The following is a 23819-nucleotide window of genomic DNA, read 5'->3' as shown; positions in this document are numbered from 1 at the left end:
GGGGACCATATGGGATATAGGGGATCGAACACAGGTCAGTCACATGCAAGACGAGCACCTACTTGCTGTACTTCACCCGGCCCCACCCGACTAAAATCTTAAGAGTTCCTTGAGCCTGTCAGAGCCTCCCCCAGACCTAGTCAGACTGTCACACACACACACACACACACACACACACACACACACACACACACACAGGGAATCAATGAGGAAAAACAGAATCTTCTCCCTGTGATCTGGGGATGAAGGGTCTAGACCCTTCAGCAAAATCAGGAGCCTCTGGGGAGCCCCACCACAAACTCACACTAAAACAGTAGAAGAGATGGGCAGCCAGCTTTCTGTCCAGCTCTGGACCCACCAAAGCAGGGAAACACCATCCCCCGACCGGGGCCCAGGGGACAAGCCCAGCCGACGCACTCATTCCACAATCTACCCTCAGAGGCACATGCAATGCAGGTCATCACTCGCTCCATTCACACTGTCTGTCCCTGAACTACTGGAACTTCTTTTTCCCTTAAGTCCAATCTACCGTCCCAATGGACAAGGCACAGAGGATGTGACAGGACCTTCAGGAAAAAGATTCTAAAATAAAAGTCCCCAAAACATTTTGGGCCGGGGCCACATGCTGGAAGAAGGGGTCATTTGCTGGCTGCACGGACGGGCTTCTTTAGAACAGCCCTTGGTCTGCACTGATGGAGGCGTTCCAGGGTTCCCTCCCGATTTCACCGGTGGCCTTGCTAGCCCCGGGTAAGGACGAGTGTCAACGGTAACGTCCAGCTGCCCAAGACTTCCTGGACTCCTTCCCTCATGTCTCCACGGAGACCCCAGAGCTTGGGTTTCCTCTGGGAAGCCCCCACTCCATAGACTCTGAGACCACGCTAACTCCATCACCTTCCAGAAAGTTACCTCCGAGGGGAGGAAGCCCCACTAACCCCAACCCCAAGCCCGATTCCTGGGCTGTGTTTCATGAACAGCAGCAGCGCCTGGACTCCGTCCGGGTAACAGCTTCAACGGGCTTGAGTCCTCGCCGCCTTCGATACCCCGAGCCCTCCACAGCACCCTGTCTGCAAATACCGCAAGGACATCCAAACAAAGCTCCCGGGGTGGCTTCCCCGGCCAGTCCAAACTCTTTTGTTTGATTCTCAGACAGTTTATTGACCAGGGGACGGGGTCAGGAGTTTCCATTTCACCTCGTCTCTTCCAGAATGTGGCCCGAAGGGTGCTCAGGTAAAGCGGGTGGGAAAACTTGCCTCCTTTCAAATGTCAGATTTCCTGATTTTTTTTTTTTTTTTAGATTACTGAGCGGCCAGCAACGGTGGAGAGGGCGAGGGGAGACGGAGGCCAGGAGGGCCCAGAAGCGGGCAGGCGGCCCACTCGCTGCAAAGTTCTCAGCCATTCTGTGTGTCCACATGAAGGGAAGAGGCAGCGAGCGCAGGAAGTGATGGAGGGGCTGATAAACGCCACCGCCGCGTTTCACCCGCTGCCTGTTTTCTTCCATCAAGCGCTTTCACCGAGCACCAGCCCCATCTGAGAGAGAGGGTCCTTCTCCCACCTGGTCCCTCCGGCCCCACACCCCCCACACCCCCCTCACCCTGACCACAACCGTTTATCTTCACATATTGGAAAAAGGGGCATTTATCAAGTCATCTGCTCCTCGTAGATTGTTAAACAGACCACAGGGGTTATCAGTGGAGTTGATATGGGAAGATAAACAGCAACCTCTTATGCAAATAGCACTAAGAATGTGGGGGCCTGGCCGCCACAGGACAAAAAATCAGAATTGAGGCGAGTCTGGCTCTCTACCCTGGAAACCCGTGGGAAGGCCCCCAGGTGGGTGTTGAGCTTCTCTTCTTGAAGGAAGGGGTAGGGGGTGACAGAGGTGCCATCTGCTTTCTCAGAGCAGTGGCGGGACCCATTCAGACTCCGCAGATTCGTCCCTGGGTCCTACCAATGCGCCCTGTACCCCAGCAATAGTCATTTCGTTCTCCCAGGATGCCCAGTCCGGGAAGGCACCCTGTGACCAGGCTGAGGGGGTGCCTCCCCCCCATCAATTTGCAGCTGAGGGGGAGAAGGGGGGTCTTGTTCAAGTGAGAGAGAGATGGGAGAGTGACAGACATCAGGAATTTGGGCCCCAGATACAATCCAGGCAACCAACGGTACCGTTGGGCTCTGGGTTCTGCAGACCTGCCTTTCGTCCCAAGAGGAGCAGACTAGGTGGCATCTCTGCAAAACTCTTTTTCTGAGTTTCAAGGCAAACTCACATCAAGACCCAGGAGGCCGGTTGATCCAAGTGACAAAAGAAATGCAAGAGAGAGCTGTGTACAGGAGAGCAAGCGGGCCGCTTCTCACACCAGGCTGCAGGCTAGGGAGGGGAAGAAGAATGACAGACTCCAGGGCTGGTCAGAATGAAAGACTGAATGGAATAGGCTAATTTACACAGGAAGTAAGCACTTACCAGACCCTTCATCTCCACACACAAAACCCTGGGCCATATCTGGAAGCAATTACATCCAGTTAACATGATCTGCTTGCCACTAAAATTAACTGCAAACAGAAATATTTTTCACTTTTGCAACAGGGGATGCCAAGGTTTGGCTTATCTCCCCCCAACCCCTCGGACTCCTAGGCCCCCCAACCCACGATTAAATCTGGCTGCTGGGAAATATTCAGCAGCAGCTACTGGGCTAAAAAAAAAAAAAAAAGCACTCTTGTAGCTGTCAGGGCACAAAAAATGTAAAAACTAGTGGATCATTGTTGAAGGCGGGGAGGGGGGGGGCAGTGGAAACCATTGGCCATGCTAGAAACTGAGGAACAGCCGTGGCACGTGGGTCTGGCAAGTCCAGCCCTGGTTTTCCACACTCGACTGCAAGGGAAGAAGAGTTTTTAGAGTCACTCGATTTAGCAGTCGCTTCGCATGGTGTTTGGGTACCGTCTCCATCCCTTCTGCCAAGGGGCCGGGGGTGGGGAGGCCGGGAGGTAGTCTCCCAAATGTTAGCAGAACCTTAATTTAGCAGAGCATTGAGGGGACAACTGTCACGATTTTGCAGAGAACATTTCCAATTCCTATTGGGTTAGCACCTGCCCCGAGGTGGACGGGGGGGGGGGGGGGGGTGAAGGGTGGAGATTGGGGGTGCTTTTACATCTGAACCCCCCCAAGATGAGAAACTGGGTCCCCTGAGACGGCCCATACCCCCATTTCTAGACCTCTAGGCCTGGCACCTGGCCACGCCTCTTTCTTTTCTTGTACCTCGCACAACCGGTTAAGAACGTTTTCTTTGCTCCTGAATGACTGATAACAATGCCATAAATACCAGCGATGCAAGGACAGATTGGTTTGAAAGTTCTGTCATCTCCAACTGCTCCTGCTCCTCCATACACACCCCCTCCACAAAAGGCGGGGACTTTCTGAGTCTTGTGAAGAAAGCAAAGACTCACCAGCTCCCCCACCCTGAAAAAAAATAATGCCATTCACCCCTTTCTCAAGCAGGGCCTGCAAAAACAGCCAAAGGAACACGATCTCTTGCCAGAAAACTCACTCACATCTCTGCTCGGAGAGTCAGGCCAGAGGTACCCTCAAGAACGAGGTCAAACACGGCGATTCTCTACAAGAGTCACATTTAGAAACAGTTCTTGCTGAAAGAGAAGGAGGAGCGGTACAACTTTTTGTAAAGAGTTAGGATTGAGGGCTGGAGTGATAGCACAGCGGGGATGGTATTTGCCTTGCACACGGCCGACCTGGGTTCGATTCCCAGCATCCCATATGGTCCCCTGAGCACTGCCAGGAGTAATTCCTGAGTGCAGAGCCAGGAGTAACCCCTGTGCATCGCCGGATGTGACCCCAAAACAAAACAAAACAAACAAACAACAACAACAACAAAGAGTTAGGGTTGAGGGGAGGGAACCCAAATGTGCTGAGTGGGGAAGAGGAGCCTGCCACTGTTTCCCCGGGTTTGAAACCCTTTCTCCAGGAGAATGAGGGAAGTCCAGGCTTCAGTCATCCTAACTGGATGTTATTTGGTGTCCGCATGGCAAACAGCCGCACACTGCAAAACAGGTGCCCTCTGCTTCTTCTCCAAGACTTCGGGTGTGGAGAGGAGACAAAGTCAAGTGTCTCATCTTGGTCCTGGAGCTTCTAAGAAGGTGAATTCCCGCCCAGCTCACTTGCTTCCCCATTTCCCACCTCCCCGCTCCCACCAACAACAACTCCAAAGTCTTCTGACGCCAGCGGAAGCAAGCCCGTCGTTAGCAACAAAGCCACCTCTGAAACCTCCCATGCCGAAGAGAGAGCACTGCAAGGGGTGCTCCGATTCCAAGCACACACCTCTAGGCACACACATCCTCTAGCCCCGTCTGCACGCAGCCGTCCAGGCATGGAAACAGTTAAGTCACCGTCACTGAATAAATCAAAAGTTCAAGGCTGCAACATACCACAGAGCTTCCCTCTTTCCATATGACAAGAACCAGAGAGGGGCTGAAATCCCAAGCATCCTGCGCGGGGTCCCCCCGGCCCGCACAGGTTAGGCCGCCAGGGTCAGGGCCGCGGACCTTTAGCGGCAACATTCATTTCCTGAACAGGACAAGTCCTCCTGGCCATAAAGCTAATAGGAACTTCCTCGCACGGCCAGCCCCGGCTGACAGGGCTACTTGTCACTGGCCACGCAGGAGGAGAGCGCTGGTTCCCATTAGTGGCTTATGATGCCAGGTGCTACTAATAAGGTACATCGGCAAGAAACAAGAGCCTGCTAAGTTGTCTCTCTGACTCTGGAAGTAATCAGGGCTGGGCTTCAGGGCCGGAGAGGGGCCTTCGTGAAAAAGAAACTCTCTCTCTCTCTCTCTCTCTCTCTCTCTCTCTCTCACACACACACACACACACACACACACACACACACACACACACACACACACAGGCGCGCGCGTGAGTAGGGCTGAGCACCTTCCCTCATGCAGCATCCAACCTGCTGGATGTCTTAAATAAATACATTTCAAACAATCCCTCCACATTTCCCCCAGCTCCCATTAGACTCCCCCAAATTAACACTAATAGCGTTTCCCCAGCACTCCAGGCCTGATGGATCACCCAGGGCCATTATGCTCGGCCACATCTGCTTCTCACTATGGCAAGGAGAGTTGTGCCAACAGGCCTAATGGCATTAAGATCACAATGCTCAACTAATCCACTTAGAAGCCAATGCCGGGCAGCCAGGCGAGGGTGGCAGGGGGCCCGGCCAAGAGAACTCACAAGAGATGTGTGGGGCTGTGTGGAGAAGGCCTCCCTGGGGGTCCCTGCTGAGAGCACTATGTGACATGTCACCAGTCGATATGTTTAAGTCCGCAGTGAGCGTGTGTTGCTAAACCCACCTGGGGGAAGAGGAAGGTGGTGGTTCCACTGGGTGCAAGCTCTTGCCTTAACTTGCAGTCCAGCCTGAACATGTTAACACAGTCTGATGTCAGTGTCTGTGCCCACCCACACCCCAGGAAGGAAGAGAGTGGTCTGGGAGGGGGTCAGCCTCATTACCACGCCCGGTGGCAAGGCTGTCTGCATGTCTCTGCCCTTAGTATTTCTGGGGAACTAACCGGCCTAATGAACTGTCTAAAACCCACTTTCAGCTGACCCACAATTTCTCCTCTTCATCAAAATTTCTGAATCAGAGTTTTAATAATTCCATCAGTGACGCATGTATGGGCTGGAGCGATAGCACAGCGGGTAGGGCGTTTGCCTTGCACGTGGCTGACCCAGGTTCGATTCCTCCGCCCCTCTCGAAGAGCCCGGCAAGCTACTGAGAGTATCTCGCCCGTATGGCAGAGCCTGGCAAGCTACCCGTGGCATATTCGATATGCCAAAAACAGTAACAAGTCTCACAATGAAGATGTTACTGGTGCTCACTCGAGCAATTGATGAGCAATGGGATGACAGTGACAGTGACACATGCACACACACACACACCATTCCCAGTAATGTTCTTTCTCTTATCTAATTCATACTCTTCCTGCTGCATATCTGAACACCAATCTGTTTCTGTTCAAGAAAACCAGATCTAGGGCCAGAGCGATGGCACAGCAGGTAGGGCGCTTTTTTTTGCACACAGCTGACCCGGTTCAAACCCTGGCATTCCATATGGTCCGCCACCCCTGTGCCCTGCCAAGAGTAATAATGAGTGCAGAGCCAGGAGTAACCCCTGAGCACTGATGGGTGTGGCCAAAAAAAGGGAGAAAAAAAAAAAGAAAGAAAACTAGGTCTGGAAGACCAAGTTAGAAATACGTGTAAAAATTCAAACAAGGCAGTTTTCTGCAAGTTTTTCCACATTGGAAACTTTCCAGTTTCACAGCTGTTACCCGCTTCCTACCTCAGTAGAGACCAGTCTCACCTTGATAAAACTTGACCAGAGTTTTCCCATCCCAAGCCAGTCTAAGACAGACACCAGATCTTCAAGGGTATAGAGGGGGCAGTAGAAATGGGGATTTCCAATTAGGCTCCCACACAATTTAATTTTTTGTTGTTGTTGCAAGTAGGCATCTTTTTCCTTTCTCATCCTTTTTTTTTTTTTTTTTGCTAAGTTCTGTTTCCCTTTGTACCAGCGTCAACACAGGTCTCTGTGCCGTTTAAGAAGAACACGTAAAGGATCGAACATGTGGCCCAGAGTTCAAAGACTCAAGGCCTTCACAGCGAGGAGCACTCCTCCATCCGTACTCTCAGACCAACGAAGGGAAGGATAAGTACAGAGCCGGCAAGCACAGAGCTGGTCCTCCTGTCCTCCCCCTACTCCCACCTTCCCTCGGATTCTATCCAGGAGTCAGGGGGCCAAGACGCAGGCAGGGCAGGACGCAAAGCCCAGGGTACATGGAGCTAGAAGGTCGGACACAAATCCTAACACCCCCTTTCCCGTCTCAGCACAGACAAGTCGCACTTGCTCTGCCCCTGAGGAGCTCGAGAGCAATCTCCAAGGTACATGCATGCAGGCAGCCGGTGGGCTGAGGAGATTCTGACGGAGAACATACCACCTGGGCACAGCATGGGCCAAGGACGGGGCACTCCAAGTGCCACCCACTGATCTACCCTAGGAAGCCTCGGGCTCTGTGGGGTGGGGAGTCGGGGAGGGCAGGCACCCTGGGGACCCAGCACCCGCCACCCACACTCCCTCCCCTAAGGTGCTGCTCAGGCTGGGCAGGGATTTGCCCGCCTCAGCAGGACACTGCCTGGGGGAGCCACTTCAGCATTTGGACACAGGGCTGGCTGGCAGAGCGCTGGCCAGCTGCCTTTATATGAGAACTGGACTGACTCCCCCAGGCGCGGGTCAATGGGACAGAGAGTACCCTGGCCTCCGTGGAAAAAGAGATTGGCTTCTAGGCAGGGAGATGCGAGGCCTCAGGGCAGATTGTCCCGGCACAGAAGGCACCCCCCCACCCCGCCCCCATGGCAGTTTTTTTTTTTACTTAATCATTAGGGTTTTTTTTTTAATTAGTGAATCACCGTGAGGTACACTTACAAACTTATGAACTTTCGTGTTTGCATCTCAGTCATACAGTGATCGTTCACCCATCCCTCCACCAGTGCCCATTCTCCTCCCACGGCAGTTTTTACAGTAAGGCAGGATCCGAACCTGGGGAAGGCAAGAGCTAGACCAATACACACACACACACACACACACACACACACAAGCACGCACACGCACGCACGCACACACACACAGTGCACCCTGCATTGCCAACACACCCCATTTTACAGCAGGGATGAAAGCATGATGGTAAAAGCACAGGCAGCTCCCAGGGGTGCCACCATTCCCTGCACCTGATAAATGTTTCTTCTGCCTCCTCCAGGCCAGCCACCTCATCGGTTCTATTATTATTCCAAGTTGAAAAGTGAGCAAGCAGGCAGAGAGACGGTGAGGCACATAACCAGTCACACAGAGCTGGTCAGGGGAGACATCCGATTTAGCTCCAGTGTAATTTGCTTGAAGCGTGCATTTACTCTGTGTAAAACTTGGGGTTCACTGTCAGAGGAGCTATACGAAGGATGTGAAGTTTTCTCACCGGCAAGGCCACGATCAGAGACTCACGGCTGCCACTGATACTGAACAAAACCGCTGGTCTCAGAGATGGCTCAAAGGGCTGGAGCGTGTGGGGACCTCACGTGTGTCCCCAGCATTGCACGGTCACTTGAACACTGCCAGGTGTGGCCACAAACAGGGGGAGGGGGGTGGAAACAGAGCTGAGGGGAGCAGATCTTGGTTTCTTGGGGAAATTTTAGAACCATGCAAAGAGCAAATAGATGGGAGCAGAGAAAGTGCTCGCCTCACACGCAGCAGCCCTGGACTCTATCCCCAGCACCACATACAATCCCACCAGGTATGATCCCTGAGCAGAGAGCCAGGTGTAAGTCCTGATCATCGCCAGGTGTGGCCCAAAAGCAAATGAAAAGGAAGAGCAAACAGATGCACACCTGCATTCATCTAACTAAACAGGTGGGGAAACCTGTTTTCTACCAAGGGTCACTGGCCATCATCTGCAGGCCGGGCAGGAGAGGCAGATGGGCTGCGGGCAGTTGACAAGAAACATACGTGTTAGTGCCATCAGGTACCGGGCCAGACCATGTGATTCCACAGGTTTCATATGGCCAGGGGCCAGGCATTCCCTACGCCTGTTCTAGCAAGACCTGAGTCTCAGCATTGCACTCTCAATGGTACTTCTTTTAAAGTCATTAATTTAAAAAACTGCGGTGATTAGAAATGCTCCTCTCCTGAATTAGAAAAAAAAAATCAAAGAGCGTGAATGGAGTTTGATTTTTAACAGTTGAGCATAATCACTATTTTAAAGATGCATAGTTTTTCTCCAACAAACGGGAGAGAAACCGCCGCAGAGCTGCCGCTTCCTTCTCCCCCTCCGTTCAGCAATTAGCAGCCCCATCCGATAGTGACAGCTAATTAAAATGGGACTTCTCACAGAGATGAAAGAGCAGGTAACTTTTCCCCCGTTTGGAAATACAATAAAAAGAAATCATCTTTGAGACTGATGAGAGTTTGGTGGAGATCCCAGATGACTCACATTCCAGAGGAAGCATGATAAATATTAAACCCCAAAAAGGGTCAGAAGAGATGCTTGTCGTGTGTGCGCCCAGCCTCTGTTTGATCCCTGGCACCAATCTGGTCCCACCCCACCAAAAGTGAACCCGGAGTAGAGAGCCAAGAATCAGCCCCAAGAACTGCTGGGTGTAGCCCCAAAATAAAAAGAAAGAAAAACTCATATATCTGGGGGCTGGAGCGATAGTACAATGGGTAGGGCATTTGCCTTGCAGCGGCCGACCTGGGTTCGATTCCCAGCATCCCATATGGTCCCGCATGCACTGCCAGGAGTAATTCCTGAGTGCAAAGCCAGGAGTAGCCCCTGTGCATCGTCAGGTGTGACCCCCCAAAAAAAGCCAAAACAAAAAGAGAAAAACTGACATATCTGACCCCCCAATTTACCAGGCTCACTTCCACTGCCAACCCAGATTGCCAAACAAAATATTCAACTCATCCAAAGAAATCTATGAGGATGAGGGGTTGGGGGAGTAGGAATAGAAGATTTTTTTTTAATAGCAAATTTGTCTAAGAGAAATCCATGAGCATGAGGGGTTGGAGGAGTGGGAATAGAAGAGGTTTTGTTTTTGTTTTTGTTTTTAAATAGCAAATTTTTCTAAGAGAAATCCATGAGCATGAGGGGTTGGAGGAGTGGGAATAGAAGAGGTTTTTTTTTTTTTAGTAGCAAATTTTTCTAAGAGCTCAAGGAATCCACAAACAGCTCCTCCAAGTGTCTGATTTTACCATCAAAGACACTCAAGCTGTCCCCAGCAAAGCCTCATGAGCCAGACCCTCGCCAAAAGTCTCGGGATTTCCAGGAGCCCAAGAGGTTAACAACTGAAGCCATTCATCACCCCCAAAATGACACTTCCTGGAAATAGAAAAGGATTCAGAAAGGATTTGGGAAATCTGTGAATGACAGAGCATCCATAAATAGCGACGTCGAGAAGTTGGGCACACCTGACCTTTACGATTGACGTCAAGGAAGATAGCTCGAGTCTCCAGCGCGGCGTCTTGGGGATGCTGCTGGCACCGCGAGACTAGGTCAGATGGCTCTGGCCCAGAATGGCAATGCCCATGTTCTTATATGGCCTGGTGTGGTGCACCCGGGGCTGTGAGTTAGAAGGTGAGCCGGGCTCCTGGCATGATCCATGAAAGCCATGTGACTCTGGGCTAGTTGCTGGCTGGTTCCTTTTGCCCACTCGAAAACGGGGGGCCGGGAACGGTCAGCGGTGCCTTATCTCAAACGCTCAGCTACTTCTGAAATCAGAATCACGCAAACTTGAGAGAAAAGGAAGGTGGGGCTCTGGCTCTCTGAGGAGCCTCAGGAAGCACTCTGTAATCAAACACATTAATATTTTTGCAGCAAAACATATGAATATTCAAAATAGGAGGGATAAATATAGCTTCCCATCAGTTCAGATCAGGTTTGGCTGCTAAATGAGTTTGCTGCAATCGTCCACAAAACCTTTTAGCTTTTCAGAGCTCTTCAGACATGATAATCACTGGTGGGGGGTGATGGGCCTGTCCCTCTTCCAGGGAGGGCAGGAGGTTAACGGAGGTAAAGTCGCCGAAGGCTTGCTTGGCAGAGGAGAGAGTGTTACAACTGATCCCAGGCATTACCGATATTTCTGATCATTCCACAGCACACGCCTTTCCAAACAGAACCTGGTGTGACCTCAGAGCTGTCTAAAGCTGTCACAATAATGAAAGGGAACCCAGAGTTCAGGGCAATCCAAACTTCCCCAAAGTGGCCTAAGCTGAGATGAACAGTTCCTGGCCCTCGACAACGTGGCCCGGCGCTGAGAGCAGCGCAGCGAGAGCCAGCGACAGAGCAAAGAGCTGCCCCAAACCTGCCGTTTGGACTCTGCGGTCCCCGACACTCTACAGCTGGCTCCAAGAGCCTCCACGAGGGACTGGCATCAAGGCCCAGGAGCCCTGGGCTTCTCTGGCAGAGCCAGCAAGAGGTCAGTGGGCTAACGGCTGGTCTGCGGGAGACCCACCAGAATCTCCTGGCCCAGCAAAAACCTGATTCCGAAGCACTCATCGGCGTCTGGGGAAACTGAGGGCTACGAACAACTACAGCCACACTTAGGACCACCCTCCAGCTCGCTGCAAATCTCATGGCTCATGCCTGTAACTCTGAGCAGAGGGTGCCCCTGAGGCAGTTGAGCTGGTCCCTAGGTCAGATCCACACAGTTCAGTCTACAGGGAGAACCACCCGCTCCAGGCTTCCAGTGAGAGGAGCAGCTTCTCTGGAGAGAGAAGAGAGGGTCCTGTCTCTGGAACCCAAGATAACCCCCTCTCCCTCCCTCAGCAGCCTCTATGCGGGGCCCTCCGGGGAAGGTTTGCTCCTGACTCTGCCTGGAGAATGTTCCAGATCTCTCGGGTCTTCTCAGTGGCTTCTGAGTTGGAATCTTTGGTCTTTCCATCAATCCATGACTATCTCTGACCCACACTGCAGAAATCACAAATCCCCCAACTTTCTTTTTCTTTTTCTTTCTTTCTTTTGTGTTTTGTTTTGGGGTCACACCCAGCAGTTACTCAGGAGTCACTCCTGGCTCTGTGCTCAGGGATCATACCTGACAGGCTGATGGGGGGGGACCATATAGGATGCCGGGGATTGAACCCAGGTCGGCAGCATGCAAGGCAAACGCCCTACCTGCTGTACTGCCCCTATATTTTCATTCTGTTTGTGGTCCCAATAGGCACTCCTGACCAGGGTGGAGAAACCTCTTCACGGGTCTGGAACAAACCCTCCTTCCTGCTTCCCTTCCCAGCTCTCACCCCATTTTCTCCCCAGGCCCTTCTGCCCTCAAGAAGAAAAGCAACAGTTGCTGCTGGACCCTGACTTTTTTACCCATGTTCTAACAAGGGGCTGGGATGCAGCTCAAGTCGTAGAGGACATCCTGTTGCATGTGCGACCGGGGTCCTAACCCCAGTTTGCTGCACGGTCACTGGGCATGTTCACAGGCCTGGACACCAAACCCATTAGGTCTACACTAGCAGACTAGACACCACCAGAAACAGTTGGGGGTGGCCCCCATAAAACTCTAATTTAAAACGGAGTGAAAATAAAGCCTATGGCTTGTTATTTTGCCATGTTCAGTGCTGTCCCACTGCTAGTTCCACAGCTTCCTAACGTCAAAATCACCCGTTCTGGCTTGGGGAGATGCTCAGGGGCTACTGAAAAGGCTCTGCATCCCCAACCCCGAAGGGCCTTCCGAGCACTGGGCTGGAAGAAGCACGCCCTCTCCCTCCTGCCGCAACAGCCCATAAACAACAGCAACCAAAAACTAAGAAACAACCTGCCCCACTCCGCAGTGTCTGCTTTCCCCTCTCTGTCCTCCTAATGGCAGTGGGAGGAAGAGAAGAAGGTAGGGAACTGGAGAGGGTGGCAGCTGAGTTCTGGAGCACGGGGGCCAGAGAGCAGGCAAAGGGCCCCCTGAAGCAGACGCTCACGTCCAGGGGCTGCCGGCGGGAAGAGGCAGAGCCAGGCCCGGATTCTTTGGATCATCTCTTCGTGCAAAGCCGTGCCCAGCTCCAGTTTCTCCGGGCCTCAGCGGCTTACTTTCCACCTTCCATCAAAAGTACATTCTCCATGTCAGCAGCCCACAGCGTGACCCCAAGGATTCCAGGAGCCGTGCCCGGCCATCATACGGTCCCAAGGACAGGGGCAGTGTCAGCTCGGCCAGCACCAGGCTGGAGGCAGGCAGGGCTGTGGGTAGTGTCCATGGGAACTTGGAGCCAGAGGGGATGGAGGCAGAGCAGAGACGGGGGCACCGTTCCTCACCTTGGTGGCTAGGAAGTACCAGCCAGGGTTTTAGAGATTTCTGGAAGCCACTTCATTGGTTCTGCACCAAGAACCACTGAAGGGGGGTAGGGTCAGTGTGTCGCTCCCTGCAGTGCTCAGGGGACCGATGTGGTGCTGGGGACTGAAGCTAAGGCAAAGACCTTAACCCCTGCACTCTCTCTCCAGCCTCCGTCATCTCCTCTTCCATAAGAGCCAGACAAGGCTTAGAATGGTTTTATTGCTAGCCCAAGCTCTCATTACCAGCCTAGAAAGTATCATCCAGGCACCCCCCACCACAGAGAGAGAGAGAGAGAGAGAAAGAGAGAGAGAGAGAGCAGGGTTCCACAGAATGTAGTACGTAGAAGAATGCACGGGCCGTGTCCCCCTTTCAGACAAAAACACAGACAAATGCTTTCCTTCCCCACATCCCTCCTACGCCGACCCCATTTCTCAGAGCACGGAACCGAAATAATTCACATCCGGAGAAGAAATTCATCTCTTTGGTCAAGATCGGGGCGGGGGTTTCCTCTTTAGGAAAGTTTCGGCACCAAAACACACACGAACTCAGCCTGAGCAGTTAGAGCATTAAGAAGACACGCCTTAGCGGTACTTTTCACACCCGCAGGAAAAAAACAATATATACATATATACACATATATGAGCCGCTTTTAGCTCCGAGACAACTTTCCACACAGTTTGTCAAGGCATGATGCAGTTCCGGCCCCACCTGGCCCAAACTGGGGGGCCTGGGGATTAGCTGAGGGGTTCCCAAGAGTCCACCCCAGGTCAGCAGAACCACAGGCATGAGGATGAACCTTCTCAGGCCGACCACAGAAACAGGATTTATTGCCACCGCTTGTCTGTCTCAGGAGGAGGCGAGTTAAATGACAGGTACATGGCTATGGCAGGTACAAGCAATGCGATTCCCTTGGTACCGATGCCACCTGTGAGGGCAAAGTCACAAAACCTCTGCTCTGCAGACAGGAGCCTCCTCAGCAATGAGTGGCTTCTGAAAGGCAGCGCAAGGCCTGGAGTCGTGGGCCCGGGATGCAGCTTCATGGAAGGACATTTGCCTCCGTGGGCATGGCCCTAGGAAGCATCCCCAGTGTGCATGTGCGTATACACACACACACACATATGCACACACACATGTACACACGTACACACAAACCAACTCCGAGACCTAAATGTGAGCGCAGCCCTGGTCGCTGCTCAGTTCCGGTGTAACCCTGGGGAAAGGCCCGAGTCGCTCCCCTTGAAACGGAGGCATGGAACAAACTCCATAGAATGTGCTCTGCTGCCAACTGGCCGGGTCCCTGAGAGCCGGTGAAAGGCTCCATCACCCAGAAGGAAGCCAAGCCAGCGGGAAGCCTAGGCCAGCCCCAAGAGGCATTTCATTCAACTGGGCAGAAAGGGGATAAGGAGACTCAACAGGCGGCAAAGCCAATTCTTGTAGCCCCCCTTTCCCTTCAGAGTTAAAATCAACTCCCTGAGGGTGTTCGCAGAAAGAGATGGGGAGAAGGGAGCGGAGCCAGGTTTCCAATGACGAGCGGTCTGCAAGAACCAGAGCACCTGGTGGTAGCTCTTGAACACAGAGCAGCACCTAGGCCCTCCCAGCCAGCCGGAGAGAGGTCCCATCTATGCACACAACACCTTAAAGGAGCCTCAGACCCCGAACCCAGGAGCAGGGTCCGAGCCCATCCTTCAGCTTTCACCCTCCATCCATCCTTTCCTTCCTCCCTCCTTCCCTCCACTTTCTCGAGCCCTCCCAGGAGACCCCATCAGCAGAGAAAGCACACAGGCATCCCCTCCGTCCAAAAAAGACCAAGATGAGGGGCTGGAGCAATAGTACAGCAGGTAGGGTGTTTGTCTTGCACGAGGCCAACCCGGGTTTGATTCCCAGCATCCCATAGGGTCCCCCAAGCACTGCCAGGAGTAATTCCTGAGTGCAAAGCCAGGAGTAACCCCTGTGCATCGGCGAGTGTGACCCCAAAAGCCAAAAAAATAAATACCTTGATGAGCCAGTCCCCCCCCCCACCCCAAGCTCCCCAAGGCGTGCCAAGACCTCCTCGCCACACTCTTGAAAAGCTCCTCCATCCTTCCCAGAACTGGGAAAGACATGGTTGCGAATGCACAGCCTGGAAGACTGGGGCACCGGTGCCCTGGACTTGGGAGTGGCAGGGCATGAAGCGGAGGGGGGTACGGGGTTGGGGGGAGGATGCTGAGGGCCAGACGAATAGGGGAGGGGGCCGAGAAACCCTACCTGTGCTGTTCCACGGCCTCATTGTCGGGCAGCTCCACCCCACACACGCTGCACTGCTCCCCCAGGCTCCGGCTCTCCGACTTCATGCCCACGGCCAGCTCGCCCAGCTTGTTGAACAGCTCCCTCTGGATGAAGCCCTGCGGCAGCAGCCCCCCGTAGGTGCTGAAGTCCATGGAGACGGCCAGGGCGGGCTGCACGTGGAGGCCGGAGGTCACGGCCGACGGCATGCTCAGCACGGCGTCGGCCTTGTGGTTGGGCAACACGGAGTAGAGGCCCAGGGGTTTCTCGGCGGGGGGTCCGGGGTGCTCTAGGCGGCCCGGGGGTCCCTGGCCAGCCTCGGCGGAGGCCTGCAGCGGCTCGGCACTCTCCTCGCGCCCATAGTGCAGCTCCCTGGCACTCGTGATGACGCTGCTCCGAGTGGGGGTCCCGGGCCCCTCCTTGCCCCTCTCCTCCACTTTGTCCCCCAGACCACCAGAAAGGCTGGACTCGGCGGTGCCAGGGCTCTCCTGGCCCGGCACCTCATCCACCTGCATCATCTCCGCCTTGACCTCGGCTGCTGCCGGGTGCCGCCCGCCCCCGGCCAGAGGGGGCTCCTCGGGCCCCGCAGGAGGCTGTAGCGTTCCCTGCAAGAGAGACTGTCCGATGGTCATCAGACTGTCCACCGCCGCCTTGGTGGGACTCATGGCTGAGAGGCCAAAGGAGGTGGAGACGGAAGGACTCTGGTCCACCAGGGGCCCTGCCAGGCTGGGCGCGGCCACGCTGGCGTAGCCACTCTCCTCGCTGGAATGCTTCGAGATGAAGAGGTTCTTGAGGTACCTGGCCTTGCGGTCCTCCTCCTCCTCGGCCCCACCTTCTGCCATGGTGGCCTCCGTGTCATTGTCATCGGAGGCTTGGATGGTCTCCAGGATCTTCAGGCACTGCTCCTCCAGGTACTCGATCTCCAGGATCTCGGCTGCGTACAGCAGGTCGTCGAGGTCCTCCGCCTTGGCCTGCAGCGTGGCCGTGTAGGCGTACTCCAGGATCTGCTGGAAGGTCTTTGGCGAGAGGAAGTCCAGGGTATAGTGCTGGCTATTACGGTGGAAGAGGATCTCGAACATCTTGCTGGTGCAGGCCAGCACTGTGCGGTGGGCGTGGAACTCCTGGCTGTCCACCATGATGACCACATCGCACAGGGTCCCCGCCAGCCGCATCTGGTTGGCCTTGCACAGGAGCCCCGTGGGGTGGCTGGGGTTCTGCAGCTGGATCATGCCCATCTTCGTCAGATCCATGGTGCGCCCCACAGCTTAGGCATGAGGCTCTCTGTCCTCCCGGGCTCTGCGTGGCGGGGCAGGGTGCGTTCCCTGGGCTGGGAGAAGAGAAGAGGCACAGGAGAGAACAAAAGGTAGATTAGTGAGCGTCACTAAGAGGGAGCATTCCACCCCGGCGAGGCGCCCTGGCCAGAGCATGTCGGGAGATTTTAGAGAAGGAGAAAAGGGCATTTTAGCCATGGCGGCGTCTGCTTTGTGGAGTCCAAGAACGAGGCGAGCACAGACAAGGTTCTGTCACAGAGAGGCCTAATTTGCTGTTCCAGGATGTGTGTTAGATGAAGTGAAATGAAAATTACAGTGCCGTCTGGTGAGTCTGGGGCTTTCTCTAATTCTGAGTTGGGTGTATTGGTTCCTGGGCAAGACCAACATCCATTATGAGGTACCTGCATTGAATACGAATTTCACCTCTTCATTCAATCAATGGAACTCTCCCTTCCACTTTCTTTCTGCCTCCTCTCCCAATGCCAGCAAACCTCACCTTCAAAACACCGTTTTTCTAAACCCAGCCTCACCGGGGCAGCCTCAGGAGGCAGGTGGCAGACCCGAGCCAGGCCCAGAGGATTCTGTGGGAACAGAGCATCACTCCAGGGCTCCCCTCTGAGCATCTGTCAGCACCTTCCTGGACCTCTGTCCTTTACTCAGGACTGCAAAGGTCAACAGCCCCTAGTCCTGAGCCAATTCCTCCACACTAACAGGAATGCAAACACACTCACACACACTCACACACACTGACCCAGAGATGCCTCTGAGTTTTTGTACCTCATCCAGAATCTGGCATGCCTGCCTGTGCGTGCATGTGCACATGGGCTGGCCCACATGGAGCACTCTGAGGTGTGCACACACTTACATAAGATGCCACATTCACCCCTTGCACACAAGTGTCCAGCGAGTGGATAAGACATGGGGATAAGCAGTGAGAATCTGGATAGGGAGCCCAGGAAATAGCGCGGCAGGCCAGGAGGGTTCAGCAGGCCCCCGAACGCCATATCTGTGTGTGAGTGGGAGCCACCAATGCTGCCGGGCACGGATCTGCGGCACAAAAAGTGTCAAGTGGCACCAGCATCTCTGGTGTGAGTTACCACAACGGGAGGGAAGATGAGGCTGGGAGACAAAGACCTGGCCCAGAGCCCAGGTACCCAGCCCTCGCAGAGTCCTGGGGCTCTGGACCCCTTCTGGAAAGTGCTCCAAAAACCTCACAGGCCCAGGTCCGCCCCAGCCGCAGTCCTGCTGTGGCCAGTGTTGGTGGGAAGGGAACGGGGAGAAACGCGAGCTCGCTCTCCTCCCTTTTCCAAAATCGCTTGCCTCCGCCCCCAGTCTGCTCCCCCGCCCCCCCCCCCCGCCGCGCCCGCACCCCTCTTAGCGCCACCACCATCAGTCCTATTGGCTTTAGAGCCACAAATATTACGCAGAAAGGGTTAACAGGTCAGTTAAAGGAGACACTTTTGCTGCCCACCCCGGGGTGGCGGCTGAGGCCGTCAAGGAAAGGTGGGACAATCTTTGATTCAAGTCTTCTCAGAGACTTCGGGGACCCGGAGAAAAGCAGGAGGAAGCGACCGAAAGCACCGGAGCTAGGCCACCCGAATTCCTTCCCAAACGCAACCTCCTCGGGGACGTGCGGGAAATCGGGGTTCGCCGGGCCAGCGGTGCCCACCACCCGCCGCTCAGCGCCCGCTGTCCGGCCGGCGCTGGCTGCAGCGCGCACCCGGGTGTCGCTGGGGAAACGCCGGCGCTCGCCCGCTCCAGCATTGGGGATCGATCGCGCGCTCACACACACACATATACACACACACCCTGTCCCGGCCACCCCCACGGGGATGTGCAGGCGACTTCGGCAAACTTGGGGAAGCAACTTTTCCCGGGGATCCCAGAGGAGAAAGCCGGGGCGCCGGGCTCGGGGAGAAGAAAAGCAAAAGAGAGCGGGGCGGACGCCCGGCGCGCGAGGCCGGGCAGGGCTGGGCGCCCCGGCGAGGGCTGCTAGGCGGACCCGCCCCGCGGCGACCGGGAAGGCACAAAAGCCCGAGCGCGGCTGGTGGGAGGAAAGGCGCAGACGGGCCGTGCCGGGCCTCCCTCTCCGACCCCAGGGCCATGACCCGCGGGAGCCACGGGCAGGGTCCTGGGCCTCCGGCGGGCGGCGCCAGGCAACGCCGCGAGGGGCCGCGGGGCCGGCGAGGGGCTGGGCGCGGAGCGCGTCCGTGCGTCCCGGTGCGTGTGCGGACCCGCGAGCTCCTGCGCCTCTGGAGCGCGTGCGGGAGGGTCGCGGGGGGCTGCACCGAGGTGCTGCCCGCGCGCCGGGGTGGGAGCAGGCATCCCCGGACGCATCAGGTGCAGAGAGCCGGGGCGCCCGCCGAGCGCGGCCGCTAGCGCACGGCGAGCCCCGGCGCCACGGCCGGTCCCGCCAAGAGCCGAAGCTGGCCCGGAGCCCCACGAACCTCTCCGGAGCTCGGCCACGGCCCCCCTAACCTCCCCCCCCCACCACCCCCCACCAAAAATAAAATGATAATAATAAAGCTGGGGGAGAGGGTCAAGTCTGATCTTGGGAAAACATTTTTTTTTTTTAAAAAAAGAGCCCACCACGTTTTCCAAAGAGAAACAAAACCCGAGCGAGTCGCAGTCCTGCTCCTCTCCTCCGCCCCCGAATCCACTCGTCGGAGCCGCGGCTTCTCGCTTCCCAGCGGGACCGCGAATAAACACAAATAAGCCACAACCCGATCTGGCGCCCGCGCACCGGTCCGCATACATATGAGCGCCCGCCCGTCCTCCGCCGGCCCCCGCGTACAAAGCTCCCCGCGTCGCCCACCCTTCGCTCGCGCCCCCTGCCCCGGAGACCGCTCCGTCTCCCCCCCACCCACCCCCCATACACACACCTCTCCCCCCAACCCTGTGCCCTGGAGCGGACGGGCTGGGAGGCAGCTGCGCCCAGGCTGTGACAGCCGGGGCTCCCCCCCCACTCCTCCTCTTCCAGCCGACCCCCCAAGCCGGCGGTGGCCAGCGCCAACCGCCGCACCGAGGGAAGGAGCGGCTTGAATACCACCAGGCACGAGCCCAGAGGCCGAGTGGCCAAAGCGAGCCAGCCGGCCCCCCTCGCCAAGCCCCCCCGCCCCGACCTCCCGGGGGAGGGGGGTGGCCCCCGGGGCGCCCCGGGGCGCGGCTCTCGCGGAGCACGGGGCGCCCCTCCCCGGCCCCCCACTCACCGCTGCCGAGCCGGGCGCGTGGGGTGGGCGTGCGTGCTGCTGGGGAGGTGTGTGCCTGCGCTGGGGAGGGGTGCGCTGGGGAACTGTTGCTCTCGGTATCACGGCGGCAGCGGCGGCAGCGCCCGGCAGTTCGCAGTACCCGCTCTCATCGCCCTCAACTCCTCTGTGCAGCGAGGTTAGCAAATCACCACCGGCTGCGGCGCCTCCGCCGCGTCCCACGTCAACGCCGAGCCCCCTCCCCTGCGAGGCCCCGGCGCCTCTCCATCTTTAGTGCTGGCGGCCGAGCCCGGCTCCCTGCCCACAGCCGCCCCCTTCCCTCCCCCCTCGGCGCGGGCCGCGGCTCAGCCCGCCCACAGCCCCCCTGCACCGGCCGAGCCCGCGCGCGCTCCCCGCCCCGCCCCGGCCTGCGCCCCGCCCCGGCCGGCCCGCGCGCCGCGCTCCGGGCAGCGGCCGCCCGACCTCGAGCCCCGCGCAGCGCCGAGCCCTTGGTCGGGGCGGGGCGCGACCTTCGCCTCCGACCCCCGCGTTTGTCCTTCCCACTGGGCACGGGTGTCCTTTGTGCCCTGCTGCTCCCAGGCACCTAGTTGGAGCCCCGGCGCCGGGGCGCGCCCCCGGTTTTCAGCGCGTGTCGCACTTTCGAAGGCCCCTGTCCACCACCCCTACCCCCGCCATCCCCCGCGCGACACTGTCGCTGGTGCAGCCCCGCGCCCGGGGCCTTCGTGCCGTGCCTCGTGGCTGCCGTGCGTCTCCCGGGCACTGAGCATCCGGATTTCGAGACGTCTCCAGGCGCGCGGTTGGCTGGCACTGGTGAATGTGGTGCCAGAGGGTCCGCGGGGATCTGGCGTCGAGTGGAGGCGCCCTGCTCTCTGCCAGGCTCTGACGGTCCCTGGAGGCCGCGGCCCAGGTCCGAGAGAAACTTTTCTCCTTTCGAGCATCCCCTCGGCTCCGCCCCTCCAGGGAGCCAGGTTGAAAACAGTTCCCGGGAACTTTGAGGGACCTCCGCCCACCCTACAGCTCTGCGCCGGCTTCAGGGGCGGGTGAAAAGTTGAAGAAGCTCCAGGACCTCCCCCGCTCCTTCCAAGTGCCTCTTCTCCATGAGATCACTAACCCGGGTAGGGCCGCTAGAGGGACTCTGCACCGTCTCGCCAGAACCCCATTTTCCTCTTTCCCCGGTGCTTTGACCTAGGACGAGATTCCAGAAGGGGTCCGGGGAGAGAGCACAGGCTCCATCCTGGTCCTGCAGCCGTAGCATAATCAGTCCCAAGGCGCCCTCCACGTGCGTCAAAGGGGTTCGCAGGTTCCAGGGAATAATCACAAGCAGATTGGCCTTTGGTACTGGCTACCCAAACTGTAGGATCACGAAGGTGGCAAAAAAGACATTGCTTTAAAAAAAATTTTTTTTTCAAATTGTTTTTAAAAGTTGATGAGAAGCAAAAGTTGGCGTCTGGCCCCCAGCAGGAATTTAGTTCACCTGACCGTTCCAGTGAGCAGTGAGACAGGTGGCTCAGCGTGTCCTTCCCAGCAAGCAGAGCTCCGAAGCCTCCTGCCTGGCCCTCAGGGACAGTGTTCAGGTTGCAGGCAGAGGAGCGAACTGGCAGAGACACGCACTTGGGGGACAAAAAGGAAGCCAGTTCTCCAGCACCTTTTAACCATGCCGGAGATGCCCATGGCCGGGTACGCATTTCTAGTCACAAGAAAGTGACCAGAGCTGGGAGGAGCCCCTAGTCACCACCAGGCATGGCCTAAAAAGCTGACCAGAGGGACTGGAGCAGGTTAGGCGCTCTTGCCTTGCAGGCCACTGACTCAGGTTCCATCACTGGCATGAAACTTCGTGTGGTCCATCACTGCATATGCTCCATATGGTCCCCAAAGCACCACCAGGAGTAACCCCTGAGAATCAATGGGTGTGACCCCCCAAAAAAGCCATAAAAACAAACTCTGACTGAAAAGAGCAATCCTACTTTAAAGACTTTGGCTAGCTGTTTTTCTATGCTATTTGTGAAAGGAAGGGGATTTAAAGAAAGTTAGGAAGAAACTATGGTACATCTACACAATGGAATGCTACAGAGCCACCAGGAAAGACAAAGTCATGAGATTTGCTTCTGAAATGGATGGACATGGAGAGTATCATGCTAAGAAAAATGAGTCAAAAGTAGAGAGACAGACATAGAATGTTTGCATTCATCTGTGGGATATAAAAAAAAAAACTGTGATATGAGACTAATACCATGGACAGTAAAAACATGGATGGACGCTTGCCACAAGTGGAAGGGCTGGGGAGGGCAGTTAGGAAAGAGAAGGGACAGTAAAACAAAAGATAGTTGGAAGTCATCACTCTGTTCAAGAACTGAGTGCTGAAAGTAGGTAAGGGAATATACATGATAACCTCTCGGTACCTATTTTGCAAGTCATAATGCCTAGAAGGAAAGAAAGAGAGAGAGAGGGAGAGGGGAGGGGGTGGAAAGCTGCCTTTCATAGAGGCAGACCAGGGGGAAGGGAGTGCAGGTGGGGAAGGTGGTGGGAGGGAAACAGGGGACATTGGTGAAAGAATATGTACAGGGGCAAAGGAATGGGTATTGGAACATTGTATGACTGCAACCTGATCATAAACAACTTTGTATCTGTGTATCTCACGGTGGGCTGGAGCTATAACACAGCAGGTAGGGCATTTGCCTTGCACTTGGCCAACCCGGGTTCAATTCCTCAGTCCCACAGGAGAGCCCAGCAAGCTATGAAGAGTATGTCACCTGCACAACAGAGCCTGGCAAGCTACCCGAGGGTATTCGATATGCCAAAAACAGTAACAAGTCTCACAATAGAGCCATTACTGGTGCCCACTCGAGCAAATGGATGAACAAAGGGATGACAGTGCTACAGTATCTCACAGTGATTCAAGTTAAAAAAAAAAAAAAAGGAATAGGTTGGTCAAGAGAGAGGAAAGGGATGTGTGAATAGGTAAAAAACAAACAAACAAACAAAAAAAACTACTGCCTCCCCAGTGAGATGAAATGAAAATAACTTGTTGAGCTACTGCCTAAAATGTACCTACTGAAGGCTCTCCACCTCCTGAGTGCAGGAGCAGATGCAAACGTTGAACCCTTGACTCTAATCTATTATGCCTTCAACCAGGGAAGAGGAAGCCTCCCGGAGAGAAAAGGAGAATCCCTCTGTGGCCTGCACTCCCCCGGCTCTGCGCCATCGTCGCTGTATGTGAAAATCTCCTTTGCTTCATAAACTCTGCCCATTAAAAAGCCCAACCCTTGTTAGTTAAGTGTTAAAGGGAGATTAATGCCTGAATTTAAGAGGTGGAGAAGGTAACAAAAAGGGGGAAGGCAGAGGAGGCTGTGGGCTGCGTGCCAGAGTTGGGCTTCAAGCATTTCCACTTAGTGCCGCTGAAGGCTGACTGCACAGCCGTTTGATAAGGTTTATTGGGTCCAGATAAAGCGACAGCAGCTCCCCGACCAACAACAACTAGCACCATTTGTGGCTGGAGTTCTGTCCGTGGGTCCCTAGAAGTTTGATGAGAATCTCAATTCAGAGGTTTCATATGGCAGCACATCAAAGCAAGCAGGACGGAAAATTATGAGAAAAATAACTCGTGTGTGTGTGTGTGTGTGTGTGTGTGTGCGTGCGCGCGCGCGCGCGCATGTGTGAGGTGGTAACATAATTGTAGTTTTGCTATTGTTTTTTTTTTTCTTGAAGAATGTGGAAAAGGAAGCTGCTGGCCCAGCGGTTTTTGGGGAGTCTTGAAAACAGGTTTCAGATGTGCTATTAGGGGAACAAACGAAATGACCTTTGGGGAGAATCCTGTTGCCAAATCTTCCAAGGTCTTCATCCCTGCCTTTGCTCAAAGACCTTGTTCCAGTGGCGGGCTGTGTGTGGAAGAGGAAGGTGGATCACATCTTAAGGAATCTCACTGGAAGGAGACAGTGGAGATAGGAACTCTTTCTGAGCGCTGATGATGAATCTTTTTTTTTTTTTGCTTTTTTTTGGGTCACACCTGGCAATGCACAGGGGTTACTCCTGGTTCTGCACTCAAGAATTACCCCTGGCCGTGCTCAGGGGACCATATGGGATGCTGGGATTTGAACCCGGGTCGGCCGCGAGCAAGGCAAACGCCCTACCTGCTGTGCTATCTCTCCAGCCCCTGATGATGAATCTTAACCCACCATCTGTATCACTTTCTTTAACTCGCCGAGCGACCCTATTGAC

General features: G+C 55.4%; 1 protein-coding gene across 2 annotated transcripts in view; it reads right to left on the bottom strand.

Moving 5' to 3' along the window:
- Positions 1-19912, bottom strand: part of ZBTB16 (zinc finger and BTB domain containing 16) — a 182776-nt gene extending 162864 nt beyond the window's left edge. Inside the window, exons 1-2 of one of the 2 annotated variants that reach the window (XM_055129851.1) lie at positions 19608-19912; positions 15110-16454 (exon numbers count right to left, since the gene is read on the bottom strand). In XM_055129851.1, coding sequence (XP_054985826.1) covers positions 15110-16377 — 1268 coding nt within the window. In that variant the 5' untranslated portion in view covers positions 16378-16454; positions 19608-19912. Of the gene's footprint in view, positions 1-15109; positions 16455-19280; positions 19405-19607 lie in introns of those variants that run through there. The other variant, XM_055129852.1, reaches the window with a different exon arrangement.
- Between the last annotated feature and the right edge of the window lie 3907 nt (positions 19913-23819).

This window comes from Sorex araneus, chromosome 3 (genome assembly GCF_027595985.1).
Source record: "Sorex araneus isolate mSorAra2 chromosome 3, mSorAra2.pri, whole genome shotgun sequence".
In the NCBI taxonomy this organism is placed as follows: Eukaryota; Metazoa; Chordata; class Mammalia; order Eulipotyphla; family Soricidae; genus Sorex; species Sorex araneus.
Note: the sequence above shows the minus strand (reverse complement) of the source record. Positions and strands in the feature narration are given on the sequence as shown.